The sequence below is a fragment of the Dermochelys coriacea genome, chromosome 9, assembly GCF_009764565.3.
Source record: "Dermochelys coriacea isolate rDerCor1 chromosome 9, rDerCor1.pri.v4, whole genome shotgun sequence".
Taxonomy (NCBI): Eukaryota; Metazoa; Chordata; order Testudines; family Dermochelyidae; genus Dermochelys; species Dermochelys coriacea.
The window spans coordinates 51,951,317-51,966,583 of record NC_050076.1 but is presented as its reverse complement, the minus strand read 5'-3'; the positions used below and the strand labels follow the sequence as shown (position 1 = coordinate 51,966,583).

Here is a 15,267-nt window from a genome sequence, read left to right as displayed (position 1 = left end):
GGGAGCCGCCCCAGGTAAGCACTCCCCACCTTGCCCCCTGGCAGGTCCCTCTGGCTCTTAGGGTGGAGGGGGCTTGCATTTTCCCGGCCAATGGGAGCCACAGAGCTCATGGTTGTGGCGGGCGCAGCATGCGGAGAGTCTGGAGATTCCCCTCGCTGCTCTGACCCTAGGAGCCAGAGATCTCCCAGGAGGGCTGGTGAGTGCGGCCAGGGAAGGAGGCAGGGTGTGATGGTGAGTGTCTGGGAGGTATGTGGAGGCAGTTGGGCAGTGTGTTTTGGGGTGCTAGACAGTGGGGGCCTGTTGGAAGGTGTTGGGAAGTAAGGGAGATGTGTGTGTCAGGGCAGTGGGGGTCTGTGTGGGGAATTGTTTAGTTATGGTGGGGCTATGGGGAAGGGCACTGGGAGGGAGGGGAAATCTGTGTGTATTGGGAAACTAGCGAGTGGGGGGTTCTGTGTGGGGTGCTGGGCAGCTATGGTGGGGCTGTGGGCAGGGGGGTGCTAGGCGGGGTGTGTGTGTGTGTGTGTGTGTGTGTGTGCGCGCGCGCGCACACAGCACTGTGCATTTGTGGTGGAAGGGTTGAAGGGGGGACCCTGGGCATAGTGGATCCAGAGGGTGCTGGACAGGGGAGCTGTGTGGTGCAGCATGGGCCCACCCCCAACAGGAAGGCTGGCTCCGGTCGGGGCTGCGCACCTGTGTCTGTCTCTTCCCGCCCCCCTTCCCCCCCTCCCTGGCGTTGCTCGCCTGATCTGGTCACCCTAATCTACCTTGGAGGTGGGGGGCTTGGCCTTCAGCCCTGGGGCGGTTGGGTGGCAAGCTTCACCAGCGGGACTTTGGGAGCCAGGTTGTGGGACTTTGGGAACCCTCTGGCCCCTTGGTCTGTCCACTGGTCCCAGGCTCCTGCCGCTATGTGACGGGAGCCAGCCCTGGGTACTGACCCGCACTGCTGGCTGTGCAGCAGCGGGCTCCCAACACCTGGCTTCGGCTACACAGCCCCTTGCTCTGACCACACAGTAACATGCGCTGACGCCCAGCTCTGGCCGTGCAGGCTCTCCACCCAACCCCACATCGCCCTGGGCCCCACTGCCTCCTCCCCTTCCTCCTTCTCCCTCTCTCCCCTTTCAGGGCTTAATTTGTCCTGGGGCTTGCTGAGAAAAGTGATATTAACATACATACAAGTATCACTTTTTTCAGCAGACTTACAAGCTGGCTAGGAAGCTGTAATAAGTGATATTTGTATGTTTGTTAGTATCACTTATCACAGCCTCCCAGCTAGCTACTAAGTGTGCTGTGAAAAGTGATATTAATGAACATACATCTATCACTTTTCACAGTATTATTTTTTATTGAGTCTTGGGGGAAAAAAATCTACATAAATAATTACAATGATGTGGATGTGTATATAAGAGCATATTTATTTGGTTTTCCTAAAGTTAATTAAGTATTTTAGGAAAAAGTGTCAGTGCGGCCACCAGCAAGAGTTGGTGGCCACATTCTGAGGTCTAGTGCACAATATAGTGACAGACGGTGGAGCTATGCAAGACCTGTCAACCTCACTAATTCCTCTCTGCGACCCCTCCACTGGAAGCGGCAAATCATATTAAAATATATATATTTTATATATATATATTATATATTAAAAAAAAAATCCACCTCAGACAATGGGCTCGCAACATGGTCTGAGTTAATCTTCCCACAAATTTAAGTCCCCCTCTTTCATCTATCCTGGTGCCCCTCCTTCCACTGGACTCAGGCAGTGCAAACCTCATTTCGCCAGAAATGGTTATCCCTCTTCCTGGAGGATGGCGAGGGTTGTTTGTTCAAGACAGACAGGTTTTGCCCAGAGTCGGGGACAGTATGCAAGACCCATTTCTGATGGAGATTTCACCTCAGGATTTTTCACTGTCCTACAGGGAAGCCTGTTTCCCTGTGCAATTTATCTCTGCCACCCAGGGGTGAAAGTAAGTCGGGTGACTTACCAGTACGCTGGGGCCACTTCTGGCCCCCAGAAGGGGCGGGGCCTAGGGCAGAAGGGGTGGGATTGGGGGGGTCAGAGCCAGCCCCAGCCCACCCTGAAATGTAAGTGCTCCCCAACCCCCCACCTGGGCAGCAGCAGCCCGGGGCTCCCCTCTTCTACTGCCCTGGCCCTTTAAATAGCTCCCGGAGTCTTGGGGTAGCAGGACCTCCAGCTGCCTCTGCAGCTCCAGTCCTTTAAATAGCTGCTGGAGCCCTGCCGCTTCCACAGCTAGAATCAGGGGAGCCGTAGGCTGTTTTAAATAACCCCTGGAGCCCTGGGGAAGCAGCGCGGCTCCAGCAGCTGTTTAAAGGACCGAGGCAGCTGGAGCCCTGGCCCTTTAAATAGCCCCTGGAGCCCCCCACCCTACCCTAGGGCTCTGGGGACCGTTTAAAGGGCCTGGGGCTCCCCTGCTTCTACTGCCCCAGCCCTTTAAATAGCCCCTGGAGCCCTGCAGCCGCTACCCCAGGGCTCCAGCAGCGGGGCTCTGGAGGCAATTTAAAGAGCCTGGGGCTCCAGCCACTGCTAGGAGCCCCAGGCCCTTTAAATTGCCCCCTGGGGAAGCCGGCCTGCCCCAGTACGGTGCACCAGCTCTTGCCGGTATGCTGTACCGGGGCGTACCAGCTTACTTTCACCTCTGCTGCCACCAGTGCTACCCACCCAATGCAACATTGTGTTCCAGGGTACTCAATACTGTATTGCTGAAATGTTTTGCCTATGACATACTGTGATGCACCCATGACATTCCATGCTGCTGGGAGGAATATGTTGGGGAAAAGGAGGATTGTTGCAAAGGGGAAAGATAGTTCAGTAGGTGGATGATATCTTGGTAGTAAGTGGAACAGAAAAAGAGAATGAAGGGTTAGTGTACCAGTTACTGGGTTGCTGCCAAGCACGCACCTTGAAACGTAACCCTTCTAAATCCCAGATCAAATAGAGAAGTGCAGTACCTGAGAATTAGACTCTGCACACACGGGGAAGATCAGTAGATAAGGACAGTGTGAAGTGTAACCTTCTGATGCCAGTGGATACTAAATCCTTGCAGGCTTTTTTGGGGCTCACTAACTTTTTCTGAGAATTTATGGTGGGATATGCAGAAAAGGCAGTACCCTTGTATGAGGTGCTTAAAAGGCTGCAATGGATCTGGACAGAAGAAGCAACTAGTGCATGGGAAAGCTTGAAAAGGGGGTTAATAGAAGCATCTGCTTTGGCTGCCCCCAACAAAGATCGGTTGCGTACTATAACAGAGCACTAACAGTTCCAGAAAGCAAACTGGGAATCTGTGAGCAAACTGCTTTTGCTGCTTACTGGACCCTACAGAAAGCCCAGGGAATTATCGGAGCAAGTAAAGTAATTGTTAAAAGCCATCATGCTCTGGAAAAACTACTAAGTCAGGAAAATTTATCCAAATTTATCCTAAGTCAGGAAAATTTATCCATGTGAGAGTGGATAAGGCTATATAATGGGTCTTTGCTCTCATGACAGAAAATGTCCACTTGCTCACCCTGAAAGAACCTGATCTGTATGGAGTCTGACCCTAACTGGTCAGAAACACGTATGTGAGCCCCAGGAGGAATCTAAAGTGTAACCTGTCTTTACGACAACTCCGGTTGAACAGGTAATCAGGAAAGCAATCTGGTTTGTGGATGGTAGCTTATATTATAAAGAAGGAAAGTGAATTACAGGATTCAGTGACAGGACATAGGCAAATCCTTTCAATACAAGCTAGAGACGGGAGGAACACAGTCTGCAGATGTGTCAGCAGTTGTAGAAGTGTCGGAGAGAATGAAAAACAAACTGAAATAATTATTGGAACTGATTTGGATTATGTTTATAAAGATAAAACCATTTATCTTCCATGGTGGAAAACTATGACTTTTACAGGAACCGATGCATCTGAAATTAAACACAAGATACTTTGGCACCGAATCGAAGAATTGGCAGCCAATATTAATTTCAGACTGTTAAAATAAAATCACACAAAGGAAAAGGTCCATTACAATGGGGAAATGAACAGGCAGATAAGCTTGCAAAGGAAGTGGCAATCACCGGTACAATATTGGAAGCTGTGCTCATGGCAGTAACCACCCGGGCACAAGCAAAACCAGAACAAAAAAATGATGAAAACAACCAGGAAGGATTGCTATTATTACAGGACCTTCAGGCAAAAGTTGTGTAGAATGCCCATCAAAGTGGCAGGGCATTCCATTGAAAAAAGAACGAAGCCTAATTATGGCAAAACCAGACAATGAATGGGTTTTAGCAGTCTTAGCAAATGCAACACCTCCCTTTGGGGTGGATACATGGTTCTGTTGTGGGGGGACACCCAAATTAGAAGAGGCATTGGAAAAACTTAAAAAGATAGGCTGGTGGCCTGGAATGAAAGAGGATTTGGATGTGCGTATTGATAGTTGTTTAACATATGCAAAACAAGACCCTGCTAGAAGGAAAAGGTATGAAGAATTAATGCATCAGGCTTTAAAGGGTCCCTTACAGCACTTGCAGATGGATTTTGTGGGACTCTTGCCCACCACCCCTAGGAAGAATAGATTTATGTTTGTAATTGTGATAGCTTCAGCAAATGGGTGGAAAGAGAGTAGTCTGGCAGCTGCAAAAGTGTTAATAATATAAATCTTTCCTAAATGGGGTTTATCACACACTATTGACTCTGATAATGGACCAGCTTTCATCGGACAAGTGTACCAAATTGGGTACATGGGCCAGTATTCCCCTAGCGTTACACATCCCCTTCCATCCTCAAGCTAGAGGGCAGGTGGAAAGAATTAACAAGTCCCATAAAATTGAATTATCCAAACTGCAATGAATTGGGAACAAACTGAGACATGGTGCTCCTATTGTATTTTAAATCTTGGCCGGCACATTTATTTTTCCCAAAGGAGTCACTCCTCTCTCCTTTAGAATCACAGTTAAAGTAATTGCAGTGTAACAAACATACAACCCCTGTGTTGCCAAGTTTTATGGTTTTATCGGTAGCCTCACAAGACCTGGTGTTTTTCCTAACCACCCTTTTCACTCCTGGAATCCGGAGATTGTGGGAGAGCCCAGTTTTCATTTGAAAAACGGAAGTTTCAAGATCACATGGTTGCAGGGACCTACTTGAAAACATGACGCCGCATGCACCCCTTAGAGAAACGAGACGAGTCAAACGAACCCAGCATTTATTAGAGTTTTATATCCCGTGCCTTTTTTGCAGCCTGACTCATGCTTTTTAGGGTTGCCAATTTTGGTTAGATGTATTCTTGGAGATTTCTTCACATGACATAATCTTTAATTAGATTAATTTTTCACTCCTGGAGAGTCCAGGCCAATCCTGAAGGGTTGGCAACACTGTTTTTTGACCCCTGGGGGTATGGAATCCTGCATGTCTTCATCCAGCTGGTTCACTGAGCTGCATGGCCTCAACGTGGTTCCTCCAAACGATTGAATCCTCTCTTTGTACTGCAGAGCCCCTCTTTGGTTGGCAAGAGGGCAGGTGGATCCTGAGCTGATTCAGGGCCACCCCCAGGCAGTGCCAAGAAATTGTTGGCTGTTCACACAGTCCACTCTGGATGCACAACACTGGATTTAGGCTAATAGAGCACAGACTGAACCATCCCTGACCCGGCTGATTGTAAACGGTGCCAGGCACCCAGATGGCTACGCCCAGTGCCACTGGTTACAACCACCCATGCCCTCACCCAGTCAAAGGAGAAGCACTGGGAACGTCTGTGAGGCCTTGCCTATGAGTTGGGCATGGCTCTCTTCCACCACCAAAGAGGAGGAGCTGGCTGGTGGTCCAGCTGTCCCCTCCTCGCCCAGCGCTCGTGCCTGAGCTTGCCCCTCCTGTCGGGGTGATGCCAGGTTTTCCCCTGGGAGTGTGTTGGCTTCCTCTCTGGCATGGTCACACTTGCTTCTTCGCAGTTCAGCCTCAGCTGGCCTGGGTGCTGACATGCCCCCACGCCACACCACGCCACCCTCCCAGTTTCTCGCCCAGAATGGGCAGCCCCGTCCCACACAGAAATCTGTGTCAATGTAACAGCCCTCACCCCGGACCATGCAAAGGTCCTGGCCGTGTCTCCAACCACATCACCCACCCCAGCAGGGCTGAGGCCCTTGCTGGGAGTATTCCAAACCAGGGCTGGGCAAAGCCCCCCAAGGATGGACAAAGGGCCCAATCCTGCCGTGGCTCCAGGAGGGCTACGTGGTGTCTGAGTCACTGCTTGGGACCGTGGGCTCCCTGTAGGGAGCGGCGAGGAATGGGAGAGGGCAGCCAGATGGCTACTGGCAGGGGGCCGGGGGTGGCTACAAGAACAGGGTGCAGTGGGAGCAGTGGATGGGTGCTGCCCCATATCTGGTCCGGTGCCAGCCAGGCGCATAGCTGGGGAGCTGGTACTTTAGGGGCGGTGATCCACACGCAGAGCTGATCAGCAGTGGGGACTGAGCAGCGTTCCCCTCCCCTCGCTGGGGGCAGCAGTTGCCGAGTCCCCCCCATGCTGCACTGTGAGGGCTGGGTGGGGGGTGGCCTCCTCTGGTGCCGCTATCTCCGCCCTCCCGTGCAGAGGAAGACTCCTACGGCCAAGGCTGCCAGGGCAAAGGCTCCCAAGGTGATGCCCAGCGCCAGAGGGGCGTGCGAGCGCCTCTGCTGTCCTTCTGCAAGACACAAGAGGAATGGGCTCAGAGCTGGGCTTCGCTTTCAGGGGCTTCGCGCAGTGGGGGCCGGGCCTTGTGCGAGGGACTGATCCAGGTTCCATTCCCATGTTTCCTCTACTTCCCCTGGGCTGGAGGCCCGAAGGGAGCCACTGCCAGTGTCATAGGGGGTTCGTATTCCTGCTGGTGGGCAGACGGCATGGGTTGGCGCAGGGATTGCTTGGCTGCAATGCCCTCCCTATGCAGCACCCCGGGAAACCATGCCCGGCAGTCCCACCCCCCACATACCGGTCATGGCATCATCCATCTTGCTGTGCTGCCTCAGGAACTCCACACACGTCGTTTCCAGGAAGGACTGCAGCTCAGAGGTGGTCTGTGGGTACCGGCTCACCTGGGCATAGGCAAATCTGGCCAGCTTGTCCTCCTCCTTGTGCCCCAATAGCACCCAGCTGGCATTGGCTGCCCAGAAGCTCAGGAAGTCATCTCCATTGAGTGCCACCTCATAGAAGCTGTGGGAGGCGCCATCAGGGGAGAGCTGGCAGCCCAGCTTGCAGCGCAAGTGCAGCGGGTCTGTGAGGAGGCAGAGCCAGAGGGGTCAGGCTGGCATGACCCAGATGCAGGGGTCAGGAGGACACATGGAAGGAAGGGACATGGTGGAGCACCCCAACACCTCCTTGTTTTGCCAGAGCAACCCTCGGGCAGATTGGGGGCATTCAGCAGCAGCCTCCCCACTGCTATCTGCTCCCTGGGTTCAGCCCCATCTCCCTGTCCCCTCACTTCTTTCCCCCGATCCCACCCCCACTCCCTTTGCACTCCCCAGATCTGTCCCCCACTTGCTTTCCTTTAACATTTTTCTCTCCCTTGGCCTGATCCCTCTACCCTCCTCCTTCCCTTCCCATCGCCCGCTCCCACTCTCTCTGCTTCCCCATCTCCAGCATGCTACCCACCCCACCCGGTGCCACGTGCTGCTAGGTAATTGATGTGTCTCTGTTCCCCTTTCGTGGTATGCTCAGAGTTCCCGGGAAAGCTGGGTGGCAGCTGCCATTTTGTTCGCCGGGTGGGCGCAGCCTGGAGCCAGGAGACACGCACACAGTGCTCGCTCACAGAGACGTGACTCTGGCCCACCTGGCTGTTTCCTTTTGGTCAAGATCGAAGTCACTGCTGTTGATAGGCTATGGCAGCTCTTGGGGTCGAGCAGGGAATGGGGCCAAACTGAAAAATGTGACAAAAAATCTGGTTGGATCTGAACCAAAACCAATTTGCTCCTGGAATCAAACAACGCAGGGGAAAAGGTTGTTTCAAAGGGATCGAGTTGGCTCAAAACCCATTTTCCCCCTAAATGTTTTGTTTTGAGCAGGCTGGTTCAAGTGTTTCTCACCCTTGTTTTGGGGTTGTTTTTTTTGAACGGGCCACATTTAAACTCGAAACGGCACTGGGAGTGGAAAAGTGGTGATGTAACATTTCAGTCTGAATGAAACACAACGTTTCAAGCTGAAATTATCTGAGGTTTTTGATAGCTCAGTGGCTTGAGCATTGGCCTGCTAAACCCAGGGTTGTGAGTTCAATCCTTGAGGGGGCCATTTAGGGATCTGGGACAAAAATTGGGGATTGTGCCTGCTTTGAGCAGGGGGTTGGACTAGATGATCTCCTGAGGTCCCTTCCAACCCTGATATTCTATGATTATGATTCTAGGGGCGGCTCTAGGCACCAGCAAAACAAGCAGGTGCTTGGGGCAGCACATTTCTAGGGGCGGCATTCCAGCGCCGGCCAGGCCACTCCTAGAAATGTGCCCCCAGCTCACCTCCACTCCACCTCCGCCTGCTCCCCTGAGCGCGCCGCCACCACTGCTCCTCCCCCCTCCCTCCCAGGCTTGCCGCACGCCAAACAGCTGTTTGGGCTGTTTGGCACGGCAAGGGAGGGAGGGAGGGAGGAGAAGCCGCACGGCAGCGGTGATGGAGCGGAGGCGAGCTGGGGCGGGGAGCGGTTCCTCTACCCTCCCCTCCCCCGTTACTTCCCGCGCTCCCCTCTGCTGCGCCTGCTCCCCTGAACGCGCTGCCTCTCCCTCACCTGAGAGGGAGGCGGGAGAAGCGGAGCGGTGGCGTGTTCGGGGAGCAGGCGGAGGGGAGCTGTTGCAGGAGTGGGGAGCCACAGGAAGCAATGGAGGGGGAATGTGGCACGCCCGGGGGAGGAGGCAGGCCGGGATTTGGGGAAGGGGTGGAGCTGGGGGCAGGGGGGCACAAAAAAAGCAGGGGCGGCCAAAATTTTTTTTGCTTGGGGCAGCAAAAATCCTGGAGCCAGCCCTGGGTTTTGGACACAAAAATGCATTTTTCAACCAACAACAATTATTTGAAAAACATTCACCTGGGAATCCTGGGAAAGAATAACACCTGTGCTCCCAGTGTACCTCCCTGCCCCCACGATACACACAGTGCGGGGGGGGCGGGAGACACAACAGTGCAGCACCCTGCCTGGCTGACCCATCTATGGGTGATAAACACCATGCATGCTCCCCGTGCCGTCTGGCTGATGCAAACTCTGTTTCGTCCATTTTGCTGCCCCCCCCCCCCGGGCCATATCACCAGCTCCAGGTGTCAGAGGGGCCCATGCCTCCCAGTGCCACTCCCGCTCCGGTACTTACACTGCACCTCCCTCTCCTTGGTGATCACCTGCACGAAGGCATGGAAGGCGTGTAAATAAGTCTGCAAGCTGCTCTCCCTCTCCTGCCACCGTGGCGGGGGCTCCAGCGGGAGCAGCTGGCTGGCATTGAAGCCCTGCAGGCTGTGGGTCAGTACCCCGTTCAGAGTGGCATTCCCCCAAAATTCAACGGCGCTGCTGTTTGGGAGGTGGGTGAGCTGAATCATGGTGAAGGTGTGCAGGACTGGGAGGAACAGACACCCAGAGAATCAGAGAGCCAGAAGGCGCTGGGCCACGCACATCCCCCCCAACAGCTGACTTTGGCCTTCCTGCCATACAAAGTCCTCCCTCCCAGGGGGCCAGGGGCATTCCTCCATCACTGCAACAAGCCCCCAGCCTCTCCTGCTGGCACACTGGCCAGCTGCTCGGGCTCACCCGCACTCAGCCATGCATGGGAAAAGAAACCCGCACGGAATTCCTGCAGGAGGGCTCAGCAGATGCTGGGATTTCCCTGCCTTGTTTCACTCATTGTGGGGCCTCCCTGCCCACCTCCCCCCTCAGGGGATCCTGTTCCCTCCCCTGGCCCAGCACTGCCATTCTCTCAGTCATGCTAGCACCGCCGTATCTCATTGCGGGAGCCATTTCAGACTGGCTGGCACCAGCCTTTCCTGTGGTGCTTTGAGTGCAGAAAAAGCATTTAAGCTGGGACATGACCTGCTACTTCCTCGTGTCACAGGGGCTGGAGGGGGATGGAGGCTGTTACAGTATCTGCAGGGGAACCCTGGCCTGAGACCCCCATCCCATCCCTTGGCCACATCGCTCAGCTAGGCTGATCAGAGCGAGGGGTTGTCTCCATGGCCAAGCCCTCAGAGCCGCATGGGGCCCTGCCTAGGGGTGCTGGGGACCCCTCTTACCTGCCCCATCTCCCTGGTGGCAGAGAGCACTGACAAGAAGCAGAAGTAGCAGCATTCCCGCAGGCTGGCTGGGCGGCCCAGTCACTATTCGGTTTTCGTCTGGTGCCCTTGGTGGAGGAGGTGGGAGGTCCCAGAGCCTGGAAGAGCAATGGCAGGGACCCCGTGCCCCATGCCTCTGTACCGAGCTCTGCAGGGGATGTGAATGCAGGGGCAGTGCTGTGAAGCAATCAGGGCCGTGGGAGGGAGCTGGGGCTGGCAGGGATGAAGAGGGCGGGAATGTTAGTCCAGCTCTGTTATTGCAACTCTGTTCCATTTCCGCAGCTGCTGACACCCCTTCTCTGCCAGCCCAGGGCCTGGCTCCCCTCTGCTGTCCCCACAGTGCAGCTGGGCTGGGCCCTGGAGTTCCCTATGGCTGATGGCAGGAGGGGAGAAAGTATTCCAGGGCCCTGAGCTCTGGAGACCCCCCGAACATATGTAATGTGTGAAATGGGACCCCAGCAAACATCATGTACCAAGGCCCGCACCCAGCACTTCCTCCCCAGGGGGGAGTGTTTGTTAACCCCAGCTGCCAGGCCGAGCTCTGATGGGCTGAACAGTGGGCTGGGAGTCAGGACTCCTGGATTCCACTGCCAGGCTCACATGAGGAGTGTTGGAGTGATGGACAGAGGCAGGAATCCTGGGTTCTGCTCCAAGCTGTGGCGGGGAGTGTGGACTAATGGGTTAGAGCAGGGGGACTGGCAGGCAGGACTCCTGTGTTCTATGTCCACCACTGCTGCTGACTCCATGTGTGATCTTGGGCAAGCCACTCACCTCTGTGCCTCAGTTCTCCCCTTTGTAGAATGGCTATGGACCCTCCAAGGGGATGTGAGGCACAGGGGTGGACGCGCAGGCTGGCTATGAACTGCACAGTGATCCCTGGATGGCCTTCTCCAGAGAGGACAGAGAAGCCTGCTCCATGCTTGAATCCTGGCCATGCTCTGGCTCTGTGCGGAGCACCATGGAGCTGGCTGGCTCAGGAGTCACCCCCTGGAGCAGCCCAGCCCCTCCCTGCCTGTGTCAGGCAATGGCTGGCCCTCAGCGCAGCTGCTCAGCTCCCTGCAGGCCCCCATCTCCTCTCTGGCCTTGGCTGGGCGTTACACTACTCCCACCCCCGTCTGGCACCGAAGGGACAACATGGCCCCCCCTGCGGGGGCAGGGCACACAGATATGGTCCTGTTCCCAAGGGGCGAGGCTGGGGCTGCTGACCCCCGCCCTGGGCACGTACGGTTAGCCACACACGGGGGGTGACCAGACAAACCAAGGCACAGCAAGCTGGGTCATTTATGCTGAGCCCTGGGAGTGGACACCGGCTCCCCCTGGCCTGCCTGGCCTGGGACAATCGGGATCTTCCCCACATGATCACTCTGTCCCCCCAACACAGGGGGAGCTGAGGCTGCAGTGCAGGATGCTGTGGAAATTGCTCTCAGCTGTTGGCCACAGGCCTTTAACCCCTACTGCTTCACAGCCCAGGCCCGCTCCTCTCCGAGGGGCCCTGTCACTCCCAGTGGGCTTCAAGAAGGGGAGCGATCTGTGAGGACTGGGCTCTGCCCTGGGCTCGCCTCTCTCCCTGGTGACCCTGCTGCTGGCTGGCCCATTGCCCTCTGTTGTGCCATGGGCAGCACCTGCTCAGAGCTCTGCCGAGATGTGTCATTGCAGCTGGGCCTGCAGCATGACTGGTTTTCTGGCCTCGCTCTCCCTGGCTCCCGCTCAGCTGCGACCTCCATGGGGATCCCCCCGCCTGCCCCATCACTCCAGCAGTCCCTTCCTTGCCTGGGGCTAGGCCTCCCAGCACTGGCAGGTCAGAGGGAGCCAGCCTCAGTTTTCAGTTACAAAAGCTAAGTTTCTAGCCTTCATAGTTGGGAGAAGAGCCTGAGCATGTGACCCACGCGCCCCTCGACACTCAGCAGACAGAAGGTGAAGGGAAAGGACACAAGGTTTATTATTTTGAAGTCAGTCTCATGATTTTTGAAGCCTGACTCATGCTTTGGGAATGTCTGGGATTAGCAATAGAGCTGTCTCCACTGCTGGGGAATAGGGGAGTCTGGGGCAGGTTCTACTACCTCTGGGAGGGGGCTTCAAACTCTCTGAGCTCCCAGGGGACACAGACCCTGCAAATAATGACTCCAGCCAGCTGAGGGGCCACATTTCAACCCTCTGAGTGGCTGCTTTCCCCACTTCCCCCCTGCAACCTGGAAGGGGGAGGAGACCCTGCCACAGACCCACCCAGCCCCCCGGCCTGCAAGGTGGGGGGGTGAAGAATGCCAGGAGTGGCAGGAGGGGTAGAGGTGATGCCGGGGGGGTGCAGAATTGATGGGGAGCTTGGGGCAGGACAGATATGGGAGCAGAACTGGTGGGGAGCTGGGTGGCAGAACGGATGTGGGGTAGAACTGATGGAGCTGGGGGGCAGGACGGATGTGGGAGCAGAACTGATTGGGAACTGGGGGCAGGACAGATGTGGGTATAGAACTGACAAGGAGCTAGGGGCAGGACAGATGTGGGTGTAGTACTGACAGGGAGCTGGAGGTAGGACAGATGTGGGTGCAGAATTGATGGGGAGTTGGGGGCAGAATAGATTTGGGTGCAAAACTGCTGGGGTGGGGGGCAGAACAGATGTGGGTGCAGAACTGACAGGCAGCTGCGGGCAGGACAGATGTGGGTGTAGAACTGACAGGGACCTTGGGATGGGGGCAGAACAGCTGTGCTGTCTCTTTCATATCTCAAGTATCAGAGGGGTAGCCGTGTTAGTCTGGATCTGTAAAAGCGGCAAAGAGTCCTGTGGCACCTTATAGACTAACAGATGGAGCATAAGCTTACATGGGTGAATACCCACTTTGTCAGATGCATCTGACGAAGGGGGTATTCTCCCACGTAAGCTTATGCTCCAATACGTCTGTTAGTCTATAAGGTGCCACAGGACTCTTTGCCTCTTTCATATCTGTAGAAAATGGCAGTCGCCTCCACGTTTTTCAGACCAGGTCCAGCCCCACGTAGCAGTGCTGAGGCCCAACAGGAAGAGCTGTATGAAGGAATCCTGGCAAAACAAAGCAACCAGAGGGAACCCCTAACAGACAGACATGTAGGTGCAGTATGACCAACCCCAAACATTCAAAAACCAGGAGACCCCAGGCTGTTCCAGCCACTAAAGCAGAGGTGTGCAAACTATGGGCCGTGGGCCACATCCAGGCCATCAGACCTTTTAATCCAGCCCTGGAGCTCCCACCAGAGAGCGGGGTGGGGGCTTTCCACGTGGCTCCCGGAAGCACTGGCCCCCACTCAGGCTCCTACACGTAGGGGCAGCCAGGAGGCTCCTCACACTTCCCCAGCCCCAAATGCCACCCCCACAGCTCCCATTGGCCGGGAACCATGGCCAATGGGAGCTGCAGAGGTGGTGCTTGTGGACGGGGCAGCACGCAAAGCCGCCTGGTGGCGCCTCCACATAGGAGCCACAGCAGGGACATGCCCCTGCTTCCGGGAGCTGTTTGAGGTAAGTGCCACCCGGAGCCTGTACCCCTGAGTCCCGCACCATGCCCCAACCCCCTTCCCCAGCTCGGAGCAGCCTCCTGCACCCTAAACCCCTCATTCCCAGTCCCAGCACAGAGCCTGCACCCCCAGCCAGAGCCCTCAACCCCTCCTGAACCCCAGTCCCCTGCCCCATCCCTGATCCCCCTCCCACCCTCCGAACCCCTCGGTCCCAGTCCAGAGCACTTTCTTGCACCCCAAATCCCTCATCCCCAGCCCACACCCCAGAGCCCACATCCCCTCACACACACCCCAACCCCTTACCCCGGCCCGGAGCCTCCTCCCACATCCTGAACTCGCTCCAGAACCTGCACCCCCAGCCAGAGCCCTCAGCCCCCGCACTCCAACCCCCAATTTTGTGAGCATTCATGGCCCACCATACAATTTCCATACCCAGATGTGGCCCTCGGGCCAAAAGATTTGCCCACCCCTGCATTAAAGGGTGAACATGCTGCCTTCTCAGCTGGGGCTGAGTGGTGGCCCTGCAGTAGCTGGGGAGATAGGTCGGCAGGGCAGGGCTGCTGGAGAAGCTGCAGAGCCAGGGAGAGCAGGGGCCTTCAGCAATGGGCCGGCAGGGAGGATCACACAGGGTGAGTTTGGGAAGCAGAGAGGTATTGTGGGAAGCAGGGTGGGATTGGGATTGGCTGCTTCCAGGTGTTCACAAAGGGCCCCTGGATCAGAGCCCAGAGGAGGGGGCAGGCCTGGGGTCCCTTTCCAGCCCCAGCCCAGGGGGTAGGAGAGCCTGCAGAGCAAAGGGGTCCGAACCCCAAGAGGTCAGTGACTGCTGACCCTGTCCTAGGGTTACTAGACCACTGGACTTTTTACTGCCCCGAGGGGGAAAGACTATTAGCGATCTGGCTGGAGTCATAGTGAGGAGCTGCCAGACATGAGACAAACGGTGATTGGCTGAGCAAAGGGAAAACTGAGGCAGACTCAGCACTACACCTGCTTGACTGCAGGATAGAGGCAGGTGAAAGCAGATGTATCCCCCCTCCCATTCAGCTCTCCAGCCTCCTGTTTGAAGGCAGGAGTTGGAACATGCCCATCCTCAGGCTGGACACCTTCAGCTGCCGTTTCATCTGCCACGATGAGGGGGTTGCCTCATTTGAGGGTGCCTGGGCCAGCATCCAAGGTTGGTGCAAAGCCCCCATTCCACCCATTGCAGATGTTTGGCTATTGGATAAGGTCCAGCCAATGCCAAGGCACTCCTTGGCTCGCCCCATCAGACATGATGTAACCATGCCTTAGTGGATCATAACCGAGAATGCCAAATTCGGGACAAACTGCTGAGAAATAGGGCAAGCACAACCCAAAATTGGTGGTTATTCTTTTATAAGATATACCAAACCAGCCACAAAAATAAACTCGTTTCACCACACTGGCTAACAAAAAAACATAAAGACAGTTTCCTTAGGCATTCCAGTTTTTATATCACCACCAAAAACACTGGATTCAGAGATGAGTGGTTCTTTACAACCTGTCTCATCAAATAATAGGTTTTTC

At 55.5% G+C, this 15,267-nt stretch overlaps 1 protein-coding gene across 1 annotated transcript; it reads right to left on the bottom strand.

Annotated features, from left to right (window-relative positions):
- Positions 1-5,173: 5,173 nt before the first annotated feature.
- PROCR (protein C receptor) lies at positions 5,174-10,450 on the bottom strand. Its single transcript, XM_038416779.2, is given in 6 exon segments — positions 5,174-6,508; positions 6,510-6,559; positions 6,561-6,661; positions 6,947-7,228; positions 9,297-9,536; positions 10,207-10,450. Coding segments are annotated over 6 exon segments (801 nt in total). The 5' UTR covers positions 10,262-10,450; the 3' UTR covers positions 5,174-6,435.
- Between the last annotated feature and the right edge of the window lie 4,817 nt (positions 10,451-15,267).